The sequence below is a fragment of the Branchiostoma belcheri genome, unplaced genomic scaffold (assembly GCF_001625305.1).
Source record: "Branchiostoma belcheri isolate BF01 breed outbred unplaced genomic scaffold, Haploidv18h27 scaffold21, whole genome shotgun sequence".
Taxonomy (NCBI): Eukaryota; Metazoa; Chordata; class Leptocardii; order Amphioxiformes; family Branchiostomatidae; genus Branchiostoma; species Branchiostoma belcheri.
In genome coordinates this window covers 2,413,759-2,430,432 of record NW_017803602.1, presented here as the reverse complement: position 1 = coordinate 2,430,432, position 16,674 = coordinate 2,413,759, and the positions used below count along the sequence as shown (strand labels likewise).

Here is a 16,674-nt window from a genome sequence, read left to right as displayed (position 1 = left end):
TGTAGGCTATACTGTGGACTTCAAGGCACAGGTCTGATATCGTTCTGTAGTTGAGACCCCTAGTGTTGTACAGGATAGCGTTTGTAGCACTTCGTTGCATTTTCAGCCAAGTTTTGATCGCCTTTGTGCGGATAGCATCAAGTTTTTGTAACTGTGTGTCTGTCAGATCACGCACCATCAGCATGTACCTCCAAGATAGGATTCTTTTCTTATTGCTGATTTGTTTAATATGTTTTCAATAGTTGTTTCCATTGTTTTCACCGAAATTTCATAAGTCCCATTAGTTTTGCACGAGAATGTTATGTAGCCTCCCAGGAATTTCTCCGGTGCGTCTTTAGTTGTTTTAACAGGGTCTCCCGCGATCGTGAAGCTAATGCTAGTTTTGTTCAGATATCGTTCTAGATAGAGTGCAACTTTTGTTGATTTGCAATAAAGCAATGTTTGTCGTTACTCTGTCATGTATGGTTTTTTTTTGTTTTTTTCTTGTACTTGTAGTGCCATGACCCATTGGGGGCAAAAAGCAAATTAAAGATCAAGTGATGGCCACACAACATGTGGGACAAATGTATCTTTTTCTTGTTGGAAGCCAATTCTGTCCAGAAAATGTTTTCTAGAGGTATACATCACAGTCTAATTGAATAGAAAACGCACTCAACTTGTACTAATGTACATGTACTCTATTTCTTGAGATTACGTGAACCACATGTATCCTTTCATAGTGGGTCGAGCCGCAAAATAATGTCGATCTGAAGAGTGCCACCATAACGCGCGACACAGTGTATCCCTCAACCTGTAACGCCAACCATCGAATTGACTTGTTTTGGTTTATTTACAGAGGTCTTATAAAAAAACAATTTCGACGCCAACCAACGAATTAACTTGTTTGGTCACAGAGCTCTTTGTGACAACTATCGGAAGGCTATGCTAGCAGCTCCGCGGTTGGAGCCCAGTAGACTATAGATCCATTGGGAAAATTGATGACAAATAAAACATTGAATTTACTTGATGTACACAGGTCTAACAAAAAAAAACAATGTGATGCGAACCAACGAATTGACTAGTTTTGTTGCAGACCTCTGTATATCACAGAGGGCTGTGCTAGCATCTCCATGTAGTAGCTATGCAGAGCTCAATGTAGTTATTGAGTTTGTGACGCGAACCAACGAATTGATTTGTTTGTGCCAGGAGCTCCCTCCACAGAGGTCTCAAATACTAATTATTCTGACGCCTACCTCGGAATTGACTTGTTATGTACGCAGACGCTGCTCGCGTGTGGCGGAAAGCTGTGTGTGTGGTCAAATATGAATAAACGACACTTTATTTTTGTACGGAGGCTTACGTGTCTCTTGTTTTTGAGCACCAGTGATCTTTTTTTTCCTTCAAAACAACCCAAGTCAAAAACGACAATATCCTCAGAAGGGTTTGACCGTAAACTAGGACTGAAAAAAAGAAGAACCTCCTTGGTGGAACAAAATGTATATAGACTTGTAAAAATGCATCCAACTCAAATTATGATATGCTACCAATAAAAAACATGGAAAACAAAAAGATGAAGAAACATTGTGACGCCAACCAACGAAATGACTTGTTTTGAGCGCAAGGAGGTGAAAGCAAAACTGAACTGTGACGCCAACCAAGAATTGACTTGTTAGGGCGCAGAGCTCTCCGTGTTGTCGTGCGCAGAGTTGCGTGACGAAGTCTTTATTTGTGACACAGTACTGGCTGTATATCGCCTACTACTCACATTGAATTGACTTGATATCTACAGAGCTCTATAGAAAACTGAACCCGTGACGCCAACCAAAGAATTGACTTGTTAGGGCGCAGAGCTCTCCGTGTTGTCGGAGTTGTGTTGTCGTGCGCAGAGTTGCGTGACGAAGTCTTTATTTGTGACACAATACTGGCTGTATCGCCTGCTACTCACATTGAATTAACTTGATATCTCCAGAGCTCTATACAAAACTGAACCGTGACACCAACCAACGAATTGACTTGTTAGAGCACAGAGCTCTCCGTGTTGTCGTGCGCAGAGTTGCGTGAAGAAGTCTTTATTTGTGACACAGTACTGGCTGTATCGCCTACTACTCACATTGAATTAACTTGATATCTACAGAGCTCTATAGAAAACTGAACCCGTGACGCCACCCAACGAATTGGCTTGTTTTGGCGCAGAGCTCTGCGGGGGTATCGCGGAGGGCTGCACGAGCAACCTCCATGGAGGAGCTCTGCAGAGCTGAGGGCTGAACGAGCAACCTCCATGGAGGAGCTCTGCAGAGCTCCTCCATGGAGGTTGCTCGTGCAGCCCCTATTGACCCCCAGTTGTTTAAGGTTTCTTGTGGTGCACTGAAAATTGCAATATCTGGATTGCATATGCCCTGATATGCCCAAAGAACCAATATTTGGTTCATATGAGACCTTAGAACCAGTAATTTATACGATAATATGTTAAACTCAAAATGTTGATTTTTTGCCATCTACCTGAAAGTTTTGTATCCACTTTTTTGTGTAGGTATAGTTTTATGACCTTACGAAAGTTTTTGTTCTGTTGCTCTACTTTTTACTAACATTGCTAGCACACAGGGGAGTGAAATACAAATTACGTACATGCCAAACTTGTGTGATAATTCGTTTTGTTTTGTGTCCAGTCAAGGTTTGGTGAAGGATGCGGTACCGATCAGGGAGATCACCGAAGCAGACGTTATAATTTACAGGATTTTTCAGTACGTTATAACGATAAAAGATCTAAGACGTCAAAAAATGATTAAACGTTAACTTAACATTTCTACTATACTATAATACATGTATATATTGACTTCTTGTTGTAGAATAACAGACCTGTGCAAAAGCTCTGAACAAAGGCCTACAATGAAAACGTTCGTCACCCATGCAAGCCATTTCGTCGTCGTAAACGCACAATTTTAAAAATTTTCCTTGTATTTCTTTCGCTAACAAAACCTTCCAGCGTGCCGCTCAGCGTACATTTTCCTCTGCACAGGCGAGGAATTGGTTTAGGAAAACGACTAATATTTTCGTTGTAGCCTTTTGTACTGCCATTTTTAGTTTCATATTTCGATTAAGATTTTACACCAGTAAATTTGCATATACATGTTATTGATATTTATAATACAGTAGTAAATCCGGCATAATTTGTTGTGACATATACACACTTATAGGACACACACACACACGTAATACTGCATCTTGTCATCATTTTAGGATTCTATTGGACAAATCTTTGAAGAAGATCAAGACGGCGAAAAAGCTTGTAGCCCTACAGAAGAGCGTTACTGGACACCAGGACATCATTGTCAGCTATCAGATGGAGGGGAAGCCATTCGGTATCTACAATAAAACTAACAAAAACATTACCAAACCATGCTTTAATGTTGACCTATTGTTATTTTCTGTATTCGACAGAATGTTTGGTTGCAATCCTGTTATTTAATATCTTAAACCGAGAAATATGGGAGGAAAGAAAGGTATTCCAAGGTATTCTGTCATCGCGTCGTTTGGCCATGATCCGCATGGTGGCGTTGTATCCATGTGTAAATAGTACGAAAATGTTAGGAACAGCCATTGTGAGAAACTTATTTTAATTCAATTTAGAGAAGTCAGTCCAGGTCAATAACACAACAGTAACTGCCATCAAAGCAAAGAAAATAGTTTCAATTTTCCGTTTTGTTTTGACATTCTGAATTGTATAAATCCTTAATCCAAAAATGTTCCTTAAAACAAGTTAGACATATCTACATACTTGAAAATGTTTACCACAAAGCATCAATATTTAATTATTTGAAGGCCATCTATGACGTTTGATGCTAAGTCAAGAAACCCAATGTAAAATTCATGACAAATTGATGACGAACAGTTTACGATTTACATTCTTTTCAGAGCGCAGATTGTTTCTGGAATTTGCCATGGATCATCAGAAACAATTCATGTTCGTCGTGACAACGAAAGAAAAAATCCCACGAATTCTTAGGTATGGTCTATGTCTCTGATCATCTGTGTGAAACACACCTAAGGTTCTATATACTCGGCTTTTCTGCTTATCCTAGATTAAAGAATTTTAGTATTATTTGCCATTTTTTTCTGATCGGACACATGTATATTTAGTAACCCAGTTTATCATTGTGTAAATGTCTTGAAGAATAGTTTTAAGCGCACACGAATGATGTTTTCATTGTCACTGTGACATGTCCATTGCCTGTTGTCTTTAAGCGGTGGCAAACTTCCGAGCATACCGACAACCTGGTATCTACACTGCGTGGAGGAAAAAGAAGGCAGCGAAACGTGTCGGAGTACAGCCTATCGCGGTCTCCTGCGGTCAGATGGCCTCCTAAACTTTATACAGGCAGTCAAACTCCCTAACGTGGTACGTGTCTTTACTAGATAGATTAGATGTTCTTCTTTGGTACCAGACTTTTAGGGCACGGTCACATTTCCAAGCTGGGGCCCGACCGGGACGAAAAATAAACAATTTGTATTAAGAGTATACACAAATAGTGCTCATGGTTAATTTTCTTTTTGTGTGTGTGTGTTTTGCTGTCTTATAGCATGGTTTTCGTTTCATGATCATACGACTGCCCGGCCAGGCCCCAGGTTGGAAAATGTGACCGCGCCTTCACCCGAATATGAATCATCTGAAATGTTTGTCATCACATAGTGAGATTGTATTTTATCTAAATGAAGTTTACTTCTCGTTTTTGCCCAGATGACATTTTCGGACCAAGACCTGACAACTTGCAGGACCCTGGGTCTACATGTTATTTACGTCTTCACCAACACGGAAATGACGTCTGAAGCCACGGAAGTGGCTACACGTTTAGGACAGGCTTTCCGGGGTGCTGCCGGCATCATGGTCACAAACCTGTCAGTATTTCATTTCAATTTCCTTTAACTTTTCCAATGATATAGAACATCGCGTGACAAAATAGCCAAACATTCTTACATTAAAGAAACACATGTTGGTGACACATTGCGACGATAGAGAAACACAGTGACTTATAAAACATGTATTTAACGTGCTTTTGTTATTAGGGGACTACTCTCGATATCTCTTTTGCTTTACTAGTGGTTAAGAACACCCGCACCAACTCTCCCTATTCACACCTTTACTGGCACTGTACGTATGATATTATTGTTGATTCCTTCCCCCTCCCTTTCTTTCTCCCTTCCTTCCTTTCTCCTCTCTTTCATTCTTTCCTTCTCTCCGTTACTTTGTCTCTAACATTCTCTTTCTGTCTGCAAGTGTCAATCCTTATCAACGTTAATTTATCACCCTAAGGTAATAATTGGCATAATAGAATATCGCGCCATGCTATAGGTGTTACTTGCTGCCGTATGTGGTTGTCTGCGTACGCAGTTCAAACCTGTTAGTTAGCATGTTTAGTGATAGCTGTTTCATACTTCAGTGACAGGATCTCGAAGTCGAGATTACAAGCAGTCGGTGTGAACATGACGAGGGAAGTTGAGTTACCAGCAGTAGCCATCCAAGCAAATGGACATGTGCGTATATCCCTTCAATTTACAGTTGCCTTCACTTCATGCTGTCCATGTAAACGATATGGCCGGTAGCAATTCTATCAACAACGTTGTCAAAAACGTTTAACGTTTGTTTAACCGATTTCCATTTCCTCTGAGAATATATAAAGAACTGGTGGATGGATGATGTGCTCTGTATGTGTTCTGTATGTATGGGTTCTGATCTCTGTTTATGGTTGGTCAATTTCTAACGATCTGAATCAATGCCTGAGATCTGTACGGTTTAGAATCATCATTCATGTTTGATATGTTAGGGGAATCTGCACTTCGTGGGCGGGTTTGTTGCTGGCAGTCTGCTGGAGCGTCTACAAACGTACGTGACGTACTACGAGGCCTTACAGGTTCATAAAGAACATCAAACGAAGAAGCGGAAAACAGGTAACATGTAATATGTAACAATATTGATTAATGAAAACAACCAAAGAAGTTTGATATGCAAATTATATCCGGTAGTCCCTGATATACAGGTGATCTGTCCCGGATCGGGTTGATACGAGGCCTGTGGTGTAGTATATTTTCTAAATGTAGGCTCTATGGTCTTGGTAGATTCGTATACTATTTATATGGATCTTATACGTACGTTAAAATAATTGATATCTTGAGATTTTGTTTGTCAGGATTTTTCTTCTGAACTCATGGTTGTTAATCTAATAGATACGGACCTTAATATGCTAAGTAATGAAAGTATGTAATTTTTTCTTCCATGTAATGAATATGAATAGCAGGTAATCAAGTCTGAACCCTGTGTGTTTCTTTTCTTACACAGATAAAGATGGCCAAGGAGACATTGTAGCCATTGTTGTAAACAAGGATATGGTGAACACCATTAACATGAAGCACATCTCCACCCTAACGGACAAAACGTTTTCAAGAGTTGTGGAAGAGGAGCGTTTAGTAGTGATCGTGTTCCACTTGAAATGTAATTTCAGCTTTCATATCATAATTCTGCCAACACATGAAAAAGGCGTTACCAACGCGTATGTCTATCTTGGCGATTACCAATGATGCTTTCATCTCTAGCTCTTAAAATTAACAATTTTCAATAACCTTTTCCAGAAGGTTGTGCATTTGGTATGGCCATGGCAGGATATATATATATATATATAACTGTGGACTTATGGGGCATAACTCATGATGCCATGGACAGATGTTCGTGATTTTGACCTTTGATATAATTCATGCAAATGGTATCTTATTTGCATAACCAATGAGAAACATTCATAATTCATCATCTGGCGAAGGTAGGAGATCGTGGAACTCTTGTTGTCTTGGACATAGGTCATTGATTGCTGTCTCGCTATAGATCAGCAGCAACAGCAATGACATTTCTGTTCTATGTGCAGGGGATGTACGGTCAAAGGCCTTTATGCATAGTTACTCGGAGGCGTCCATGGAGCTGACAGGTATGTGATCTGTATAAACTCAGATAGAAAAGGAGAAGTGGGACATGTTCCCTTAACACATATTATTTAATGATTCTACCGCATCAAGTGTAGGTACACTGTACATAAACATGTCATGTTGTAAGACCACACGTTTATTCCGTTCCAGACACCAAAAAAAAGTCAGGTCCACGGTGCCCAGAGTGTTTACAAGCCATTAATCATGTTGTTAGATCTATATACATGTATGATTCATTTGTGTCAATGTTTGATCCCCTTCTATTTCTAGGTCGTTTATCACAGCATAGACAGGGAAGTTATTACATTAGTACATTACCTACAGCAAATGAAACAAAAATACATTTAATGGACAAAATCTATAATCTCACCATGTCCACGTAGAAGGTTGTCGGCATGAGATAATAGCACCTATCATGCCTTATCAAATTCATCTGTATGCTCGCCTTTCAGCTGCGTTGAGGTAATGGTCCTTTGATGTTTAAAAAGTTCGCTGAAGGGGGCACGAAACCTATAAAGGAATGCTCCGAGACCATTACTTGCTGTTTACCGGCAATAGGGATTATGTCCTAATGTTTTCGACAGGGTGACGTTTTGCTCACGCGATGTGACCTTTGCGGTTGGTTTGTTCCTCCCTCCTTGGGGCGTTCTCTTGTCATCACCATTACCTCGCTCCCGCTGCTTCACTTCTAAATTGAGAAAACGTAATTGCCAGGAAAGGGAGGCAACAAATGTACCTTATCAGACATTCCAAATTCTTTACACAAGTGTAAAAGCGTGTAAAAGCCTATTTCTTACACCCACTGGCAGTTGTAGGTGGGGTAATCGATTTCATACGTTATAGCAAGAGCGCCAAGCTATTCGTACCGTATCTGAAGATAGCAACAGACATGCACGTACAGCTATGACTATGGTGCAAGGAAAGTCCATTATAAAGTAATGGTTCGTGTGTTTTTCATACTTTTAAGTATACATATGTATACATATGAAGCTTAAAAGCTTCATATGTATACACTGTTGAGAAACGCCATGAGCAGCATTACGGAGCCAATATTTTCTTGTGAAACAGATCTTGTACGTTTAGCACTACTGTGACGTGCGGATTTAGGGTTTGTTTAAATCTGTTTATTACTCAAATAGAATGTGTACAAAATGTGTGACTGAAGTTGGTTTAACTTTGTAATACTATCATCATCTACAGAGGAAATGCATTTTGTTACATTCAGGACTAGACGAGGAGAAAAAGAAAGGAACTACCGATAAGCAAAATACTTCATGACAACAATCCTTATTCTGTTTTTCTTTCAATGTATGTTAGCCGATGCTCGGTGCAATGTAACTCTGGCACAAGTTCTTTGTGACGACTGGACCGACGTCTGCAGACTGAACAGCATCGCGGCCTACCCGACGGTCAGAGTCTTCACTGAAGGGACATTTCTGAAGGATTACAAAGGGATGTTGGACACTACTGAGTTCGTGAACTTTGTGAAGTTGTGAGTAAGACTACTGAGAGACTAATGAGACCACGAATTTTTGATCTCCAAAGTATTAGAATGAAATCAGCAGAAACCTAAATATCCCAGTAGAAACCCACCCCTAACAATCATTGCATAGTCCTACCCAAATGGGTTAAATGCACAGCTTTTTAAAAGATGGTTATAAGGTATAAGGTGGTAAACCATAGAGCCACACTAAAGAATTAAAAAAGTACATAGTGCTTAGCACTTATGGGAAAGAGTAGGTCAGTCAAACTCACACCACTACTTTTGGACTAACCCATTCTGTAGCGCCTGAAACAACCGCCATATTCGCCGAAAGGTGTGGGGAGTATTCTAAGTAACTGCCTTTCACCAGAAGGTATACCCCCCAAGCAGCCCAGTTTTCAGTACCTAGGAAAAACTACACTTTTGCTATTAATTTGAAGCTTCGCTATGTGACATGTAGATTCCAAAAGCTGGTTTTTAGAATGATCACTTTTTCTTACATGGTCTAATATGATTACTGTATGTATATGAACTTGTTACAGACTCCAAATGGAAGCACCAATAGAGATCAAGTCTGTAGATGATGCGGCAGCTTTCATCGCAGGGACGTCACCCGACCTGCTCAAAGATTCCGCTCATACGGCTGTAGTGGGGGGCTTCAAATCACGGGATCAGGAAGGTAAAGCCTGTTTTCCAATATCATCCACCACACAAGGAATACAGCATGATCCTAGCAATTAGTGCCGCAAACTTGTTACTGAAGGTATAAACGTCTAATGCTAACTATTATCAAAGTTGCACGCTGTAATCAAACGTGGGAGAGATAGATCCAGTTGAAGGGACAACATTGGCAAGCAAATACAACGTGGTTTCCACTGTTTCTCTTGCTAATTGAGAAACGCCATTGCTGTCTGAGTCGTTGAACACTATGTACAAGAACAGAAGATTGTAAAAGTAAAAGTAAAGGGTGTGTTTAAAAAGCCCTTTCACATCTGACTTGGTATAGTAATGATTAGCTATGTATTTTCTTTTTAGAACCTTGAAAACGAATGTATCTATGTATATACGTAGTGTTAATCTTAAAACCAATCATTGCTTACCCGCCTCCATATAAAATGCATTTAGAACTTACTTATGCCATTGCAGAGAAGTATTGTACGAGCAACTTGCCACTGACGAAAATAGCTTAACCTTGACTCCCAAGGTTACACGATAAAATTAGCTGAACGAAAGCTTCATTATATATAGGCAAGGCGAAGTTCATTACCAGACAGGAACACAAAGGATTGCCCGGGATGCTCTACCTCCCCATCTTGCATATAATTGATTGGTCCATATAAGTCGAAGGTCTCTATTTCCTCGAGCAATATATTGCTACTCACTTACTGACTTCCTCCAACCCCAGGGCTAATTATCAACGTCAGGAAATTGGTTTGACGGAAATGTCGAAGAGGGTCGTTTCATCAAGGACAAACTGGCAAGATATGTCAAACTGTCGCATGCTCGATAGATGTGCCACAAATTTCAAAGGGATTGAACTGATGAAATATACAACTTCGAACAAAAAAAAATGCCTCAAACAAAAAAATTAAAGGCAAATTGCCCTTTCTCAGGATTAGGAAAGGTAGGGCAAATACAGTACAGTAGACGTATACACATTACATAAAACTCCATATGAAATAATCTAAGAGGACTTTAATTAACTTCTCGCTGATGACCCTTGTTGCAGAGTTTAAGATATTTAAGCAGGCTGCACGTGACCTTCATGGATACTTTGTCCTTGGCGCTGTGACAGATGAGAAACTGGCTGCAGAAGTGTAAGTCTTAAATTAGTTGTGAATTGATAACTGGTGAACAAATTTGACTCCTTTCAACTGAAGCAAAACATGTATATTGACCTGTATCATGCAGAATGTATGTTAAAAAATGCAGTTAATTTTTGAAGTTTTGTTATCTTGGTGTCTTTACAGTTGCTCCCAGTTTGACGCCGAGGTACCCTGTGCCGTGGTCGTGAAGAGAAATGATGACCATCAACAACACAAGGTCTTTCAAGAAGACGCTGTGGACACGGAAGCTCTTATCAACTTTATTCAAGTCGCAAGTCTTCCAGTTTTTGTAAGTTTTTTTGTTTCATCAATTTTTTTTGGCCCAGACTCACATAATACGAATCTTTATTGCAGGTTCATTCCCCGGGGGGATAAATGCAGGGATGTACAATGTACATGTAAACCATTCTTAGATTCTTGGATTTCATATCATGCGAACTGACGATACAATATATTACATTTCATTCTCCAGGCAAAGTTGACGGTACGAAGCTTCCCTGCCCTGTCCCGGATGAATAAGCCGTTCGTGATTTTATTCGGCGGCTCTGACAGTGATCTGGGAGCGATGGGGAAAATTGCAGCTTCAGAGCAAATCAACGCAGTCTTCTCGTGGATGGACTTGTAAGTAGTACATATAGATTCAAAGCCTAACTTTTCAATTCGTAGTAAGTGACCTCGAGTCCATTTCCCATAGAACTGCGGAACTGCAGTTTTGTTGACACCTTTTATACTACTCAAGAAGGGGTGGATTTTTAAAGACGCTTGATGGTCTCTTCACAGAAATGACCCGGACAAGTTAGCAGTGGAGCTTCTCGATGTTTACGCAGCAAGTACGGATATCCCTGCTCTAGTAATGGTGGACCATGCGACGGTAAGAGGTCATTTTAGATCTTCATTTTTCTGTAAAAGCCTGTATACTAGTACATGTATCTACGATTTTATGGAGTAAAATAATTACCCTTTTCCAGCAAAAGTCCAGAAAATTAGTTCATGCCTGTTCGATATGACGTGTCACGTCCCACTAGCCCTTGCCGTGGAAAGAGGTCCATGCAATTGTTTGTTCGTGTGATATCCTTGTGACATCCATGTTTTGTATTTCTCTCAGGGAAGCATCTGTCACTACCCGCACAGTGGTAATTTTGATTTGGAAGAGATAAAGGCTTGGGTTGAAGAATGCAAAGACGACAATGTCGTGAAGACTGGTGAGTATTGCTCAAATTTCACAGCTAAAGGCCGATGTCAGATTACCTTGTACTCAAATTTATGCTGATGTTATATACAGTGTCTATGTCCGTCTGGTTTTAGGACAACTTATATGGACAACTTGGCCTTTAGTCAATCAGGCGGTAAACCAGAGCAATTCGCCCTGCCCAGGACAAAACCGGTTATATATAGATAAGGTAAAGACTAGGATTAGACTTAGGATTAGGGACTTAGGCTTGATTCAAGATTAGGGTTAGCGTTGAGGTTAAGATTAGACTGAAGACTTAGGGGTCTTCTTGATAGCGGAACGTCTAGACACCGTCAGACGTGTTCTGACTTTCTAGGTGCCGAGTTGTCCAACACTCTATCCGTCTATAGCACCCCGAAAGCTAGACCAAACCATTCATACCTGACAATATTGTTAGGCCACACCAAGTAAATTTTATGGATGACGTCCGCGCGCGCATTGATTTTGGCCTGTTCCTAGAAAAAAAACCAAGAAATTCCGCTTCCTGTAACTATGACCAAAGAGTCACGACAGTGCCACAAATCGTCAGATTGACATGAAACCCGTAACGCGAAAACAGGACAGGACGACAACGTACTGCTGTTCCATCTGATTTATTGCTGTTTTGATGATGAATAAAAGACTTCTTGCTTGTTACACTGTGTCACCTCATTCAATTTGTGTCCTAACATTTGTCGTCTCCTAGTATATTTCTAATCTAGGCATCTTGTTTTTTAGGGCCCTTCTTGTTTTTTTTTCGCCCTCTCGCATTAGATTTAGGGTCTCCAAAGGACGTCATCCATAAAATTTACTTGGTGTGGCCTTATACCAATACCTGCACTAAATAAGTTCCTGTATTGATTCATTGGCGTTTTTTCCTAGTCTCTCTCTCTCTCTCTTTATACATTGTATATGGTGCACTAGTCGTTTAGAATTGCTGTTGCCATGTTCAAGAATAGACCAGTTTCTTAGAAACTTTACTTTGCACAACTTCTAGGCAGCAAATTGAAAATTCTATTCACTCCTATCTCACTGCATGATGACACATACTTGCCGTGTACACCTCCGTAGGTAAATTGCTGGAAGAGAAGTGGAAGCCGGTGTTTCCTGCCAAAGGTTTTCTCCACCGCCTCGATGCCATAGGAGACAGCGCCAAACAGCTACAGCAGCCACGGTCCCCTTCTGATGAAGACGAAGAAGATGAAGGAAAGGCTCTTGCTTATCGAACACAAATGGTTGTACAGAATGAAGAAAAACAGAAAAAGGAGGAAAAAGAGAAAGCCTTTGATGAAAAACAGAAAATGGGTAGGGATAAACATATTAGAGAGGAGAAGAAACAAATGCATAATGAGGGAAAACAGAGAGAGGATGCGGAGAAAGAGAGAAAGAGCAAAGAAAAACAGAAAAGTAAAAGTGAGGCCGAGGAGATGCCACGAGATGAACTGTGACATCTATATAGTATTGTGTTAACTTATATTACTCCTAGTTTAATGGGTATTTGATGACCAAGCTCAAGAAAAATTTGAAAAGAAAGTAAAACCCTTTTGAGGCCAGACCTATCTAGTAGTAGTAGTTACCTATATGCAATGATGACACTATGCGAGAGAAAGGAGTTTTCATTTAACACGTTTTCAGACTGTTTTGCAAGACATTAATAGCACTGTCATTGGTATGATCTTCCAATTTTTGCGCGGGCTTGTTGAGACAAAGATTCTAGTTAGCGTGCCTGCCAAATGAGATAACTCGAAAATTAGTCGCAATAAGTTGAGATAGTAACAGGTTTCTTTACATGTGTATTCCAATATGTTGTTGTTAAGGTAAATACAGGTAGCCTGGTTACCAGACCTATTATAGCTCCCGAGTCCTACATCCTCTTCTACTTGCGGAGAGAATGTAGGACACGGGAGCTACAATAGGTATGGTAACCAGGCTAAAATACAGGTGCTTGATAAAAGGCATGGTGCTAAAATAATGGTTTTGTCATTTACTTATCTATATGGCGTTATCTATAAATCCGCTATATCTTGTGATGTCCCAGGAAAGTACACAACAACAGCCAGTCAATATAAACAACAGTAGAACGTTCCGTAGCATTCTGTAGCAGAATTCATCTGTTATTCACAACACAGACGTGGGACTTTGACATTGTTGCGTGCAGCACGATAAATCATCCCACATTAACAACACTCCTCCCACAAAGCTTTCAGCGGTTGCTTAGCTATAGCCAAAACACAGCGCTCGGTGACCATATTACTGTGTGAGATGAATGCATTACAGTATACGTAGAAACAGCCTGTCGAAGATGTCTGGGGAGTTTGACCAAAGAACATGACCCGTGTTAAGAAGTGGGTTTTGTCTGGGCTGTGATCGATCCACAGTCGTGAACCTGCCTGTCAGATCTTCATGCCGTGAATGTGCCTGGACTATACAGTATGTTATAAGCAAAGGTTAGGTAAGCTTGTTCTAGACTTCTAACACCAAGTTTAAGACATGGCATGAAGAGGACTTAATGCGATTTTATGTAATGTCCTCCACTTACTTAATGCCCCCATACATGTAAGAACGCTTTTACAAGTCTCCATTGTAAGTTTGCCATCCGATCTTTAAAAAACTTTGCGGAATATTCCAGGTATGGGCAACACATCGATTGGCGTTTATTTGCCTTTAGAACATAAACTTTGAGTTCTGAGTACTTAAGTTAAAAGGAATCAATGTTAGCGGATTCTGATACAGAAAAAAAGCTCAAAGGGTAAATAGCTTGGGGTTTTGGGTCAACATACACTTTGTCAAGCCACGACACGTTTCAAGAACGTACTCATTTCGCGAATTCGATATACCCCGCGGCCAGAATAAAGTTGAATTCAGACAACCACACTTCATGCAAAGTGCAAGAAATCCATCTACAGTATTCTACAGTAAATCTGATTTAAATCTCAACAGTAATTTGAAAGCTGTCAAAATCCTCTTTGCATGTGACATACTAGTAGTCCATCGTATCTTAGGTTTAAGTAAGACTAAAAAAAGGACTTAAGAGAAATGAACGGCCAAAGGGAGATATATAGCAGTACTTTAGGATGCTGCACTAGTTTATTTAACCATGTCCAGTGAACTAGTATATTTGGCCCTGTTGCTATGTAAATCGGATTCAGTGGATAGGGGTTAGGGCCTAGGGAGGATGTAGGTGCGAATCCCGCTCGGGCACGGTGTGAGAGGATGTATCAGTCCTTTCGGATGGTGACGTAACGCCGTCTATATGAGGCAGCCTTTATACGTGACAGAACATGGAGAGTTGGAATTGAAAGTTTAAGGCCATGACCTTCTTGCCTAAGTGCGCTGTGTTGTTGAATTTAGCGAGTGGCTGCTAAAACATCCCGCAAGGCTACATGACTATCTACTCTGAGCTTCTGTTGCTGATGTGTTTCAGATTCTATTCTTGGTATCTCGCGCGATCGATTAAACAAGTATGGGATCTCAGCTTTTGAAAGGCCATTCTCATTATTTGTTATTCCTGAGTACGTGTGTGGTATTATTGTGGCCTTATGTACGTAAATATGTGCTCATTCCTAGTCTTTTACAAAACGTGCCAGTTCCGTTTGCTTTACCACCCAAAGCAACGTTTCCGATGGCTGTATCAGTGTATGTCCTAACGTGGAGCCACAATGTAGCATGATTATAACCAAGTCCCAGTCAGCTGCATCCGTTCGCTTACAGTCTTTCCAGTGAGCCTTAACGTCCCTGAAGTTGAACACGTTTTTTATCCGGAAATTAAACGATTTTATGAAGACAAAAAGCGAAAGCAGAATCAAGAATCTAGATAGAAAACGATAATAGCACACCCTATCGGGTTATCTACGATTATGGATGTCATGAGGCAAAGGAATATGATCCCGGTCATTGCAGCCGCCTTGAAAGACAAAGTTCTGAGGGCGACCTCAATGCTTTACCTGGATCTACTGGTCTCTTTGACATATGTAAGTCCATGATTACCGTTTGTGGGAAAAGTAGCCTTTTATTTATCTGCAGCACCGTAGTCATACCACTGTCTAGCTTTGATGTGAAAGGTCCGGATATGATGATACACTGCGGGTGACTACCATGTACTGTGGAATAAGACGTAACTTGTGGTGTAGCTTGGTTCTAAAGCTTTACTTCCAGAGCCTGCCTGTAACTGGCAGTTTGTATGGAGCTTTAGACTGTCAAAGAAAAAGCCAGAAAGTAAGCAGTATTACCGGGAAGGGAGTGGCATATCAGGATATAACTATAAAGTAAAAGGCTTTCTATCAATGTCTTCCATTGTTTTAAATCATTGTTGCTATTTTCTTTCGAGTAAATATTTTTGTCGAACTTGTGTTACATGTAGATCCAACTGACAAGACGTAGCAGGGCAATAGACCTATTAAATATATGGCCTTATGGGAACGTTATCATCACATTCCCTGTGCCGTAACCCTATTTTCAGGGGTCGCGAGCCTGCTGCTTGGTTAGGCACGGTACCAGCTGGCGCTAGTCCTGAAGGATGGTTGTGTGCAATGTATTTGGGTTTTCAGCTTTAAAAGCTCCCTGGTCCATTCAGTGATGACGTACCACACTTTCCGTCTCCTTCTATTTACCGTTCTCCTTATTTATTGTTTTTCACAGTTACTATGGCAGGTTTCTTGCCATTCTGTCAGTTATTTCTGACTTAACTGTTCTCTGATTACTATGATGTTCTGATGCCTAGCTTTTTCAACAACGTTGGTCTCTGTAGGTGTAGAAGTCTCTGCTTCAATTTAAGACATCAAACTTACGTGGTAACAGCCAGAAAACAATACGTTATCATCAGAAAAATGTCAGCTTCACTTCCACATCCAAATTCCTTTTACTGTGAGGAAGATCCACCGACGGCACCAAGGTTCATTGACTCCTACATACCGTCCCTGGTTACACAATATCCTTGGGAAATTAGACTGAGAATTTTGCCCACTCTGTACAATAATTCCGGGCCTGCGAGTGGAATTCTACCCATTCGTTACGGTCTGTTTCTGGAGCATGAACCTGGATTATTGGGATTACTGACAAGAGAAGCTGGAAAGCTGCTGTCGGACACGACCACGTTACGAAGGCATTGACCTCCCTGTACAAACACAAATGAAGATGCAGGCAGAATAGGAACATTCATTCAACTTGTACTGAATGTCAACTTCAACTGAATAAAATTCTGGTTAGTCGGA

General features: G+C 40.5%; 1 protein-coding gene across 2 annotated transcripts in view; it reads left to right on the top strand.

The window, feature by feature from the left end:
• LOC109469868 (thioredoxin domain-containing protein 16-like) overlaps positions 1–13,976 on the top strand; it is a 19,507-nt gene extending 5,531 nt beyond the window's left edge. Inside the window, exons 4-20 of one of the 2 annotated variants that reach the window (XM_019768626.1) lie at positions 2,646–2,720; positions 3,217–3,338; positions 3,892–3,982; positions 4,222–4,375; positions 4,715–4,872; positions 5,415–5,508; positions 5,799–5,922; positions 6,311–6,463; positions 6,888–6,947; positions 8,263–8,437; positions 8,971–9,107; positions 10,158–10,245; positions 10,399–10,543; positions 10,727–10,875; positions 11,035–11,125; positions 11,360–11,456; positions 12,536–13,976. In XM_019768626.1, coding sequence (XP_019624185.1) covers positions 2,646–2,720; positions 3,217–3,338; positions 3,892–3,982; positions 4,222–4,375; positions 4,715–4,872; positions 5,415–5,508; positions 5,799–5,922; positions 6,311–6,463; positions 6,888–6,947; positions 8,263–8,437; positions 8,971–9,107; positions 10,158–10,245; positions 10,399–10,543; positions 10,727–10,875; positions 11,035–11,125; positions 11,360–11,456; positions 12,536–12,912 — 2,290 coding nt within the window. In that variant the 3' untranslated portion in view covers positions 12,913–13,976. The remainder of the gene's footprint in view (positions 1–2,645; positions 2,721–3,216; positions 3,339–3,891; positions 3,983–4,221; positions 4,376–4,714; positions 4,873–5,414; positions 5,509–5,798; positions 5,923–6,310; positions 6,464–6,887; positions 6,948–8,262; positions 8,438–8,970; positions 9,108–10,157; positions 10,246–10,398; positions 10,544–10,726; positions 10,876–11,034; positions 11,126–11,359; positions 11,457–12,535) is intronic. The other variant, XM_019768627.1, reaches the window with a different exon arrangement.
• Positions 13,977–16,674: the final 2,698 nt, after the last annotated feature.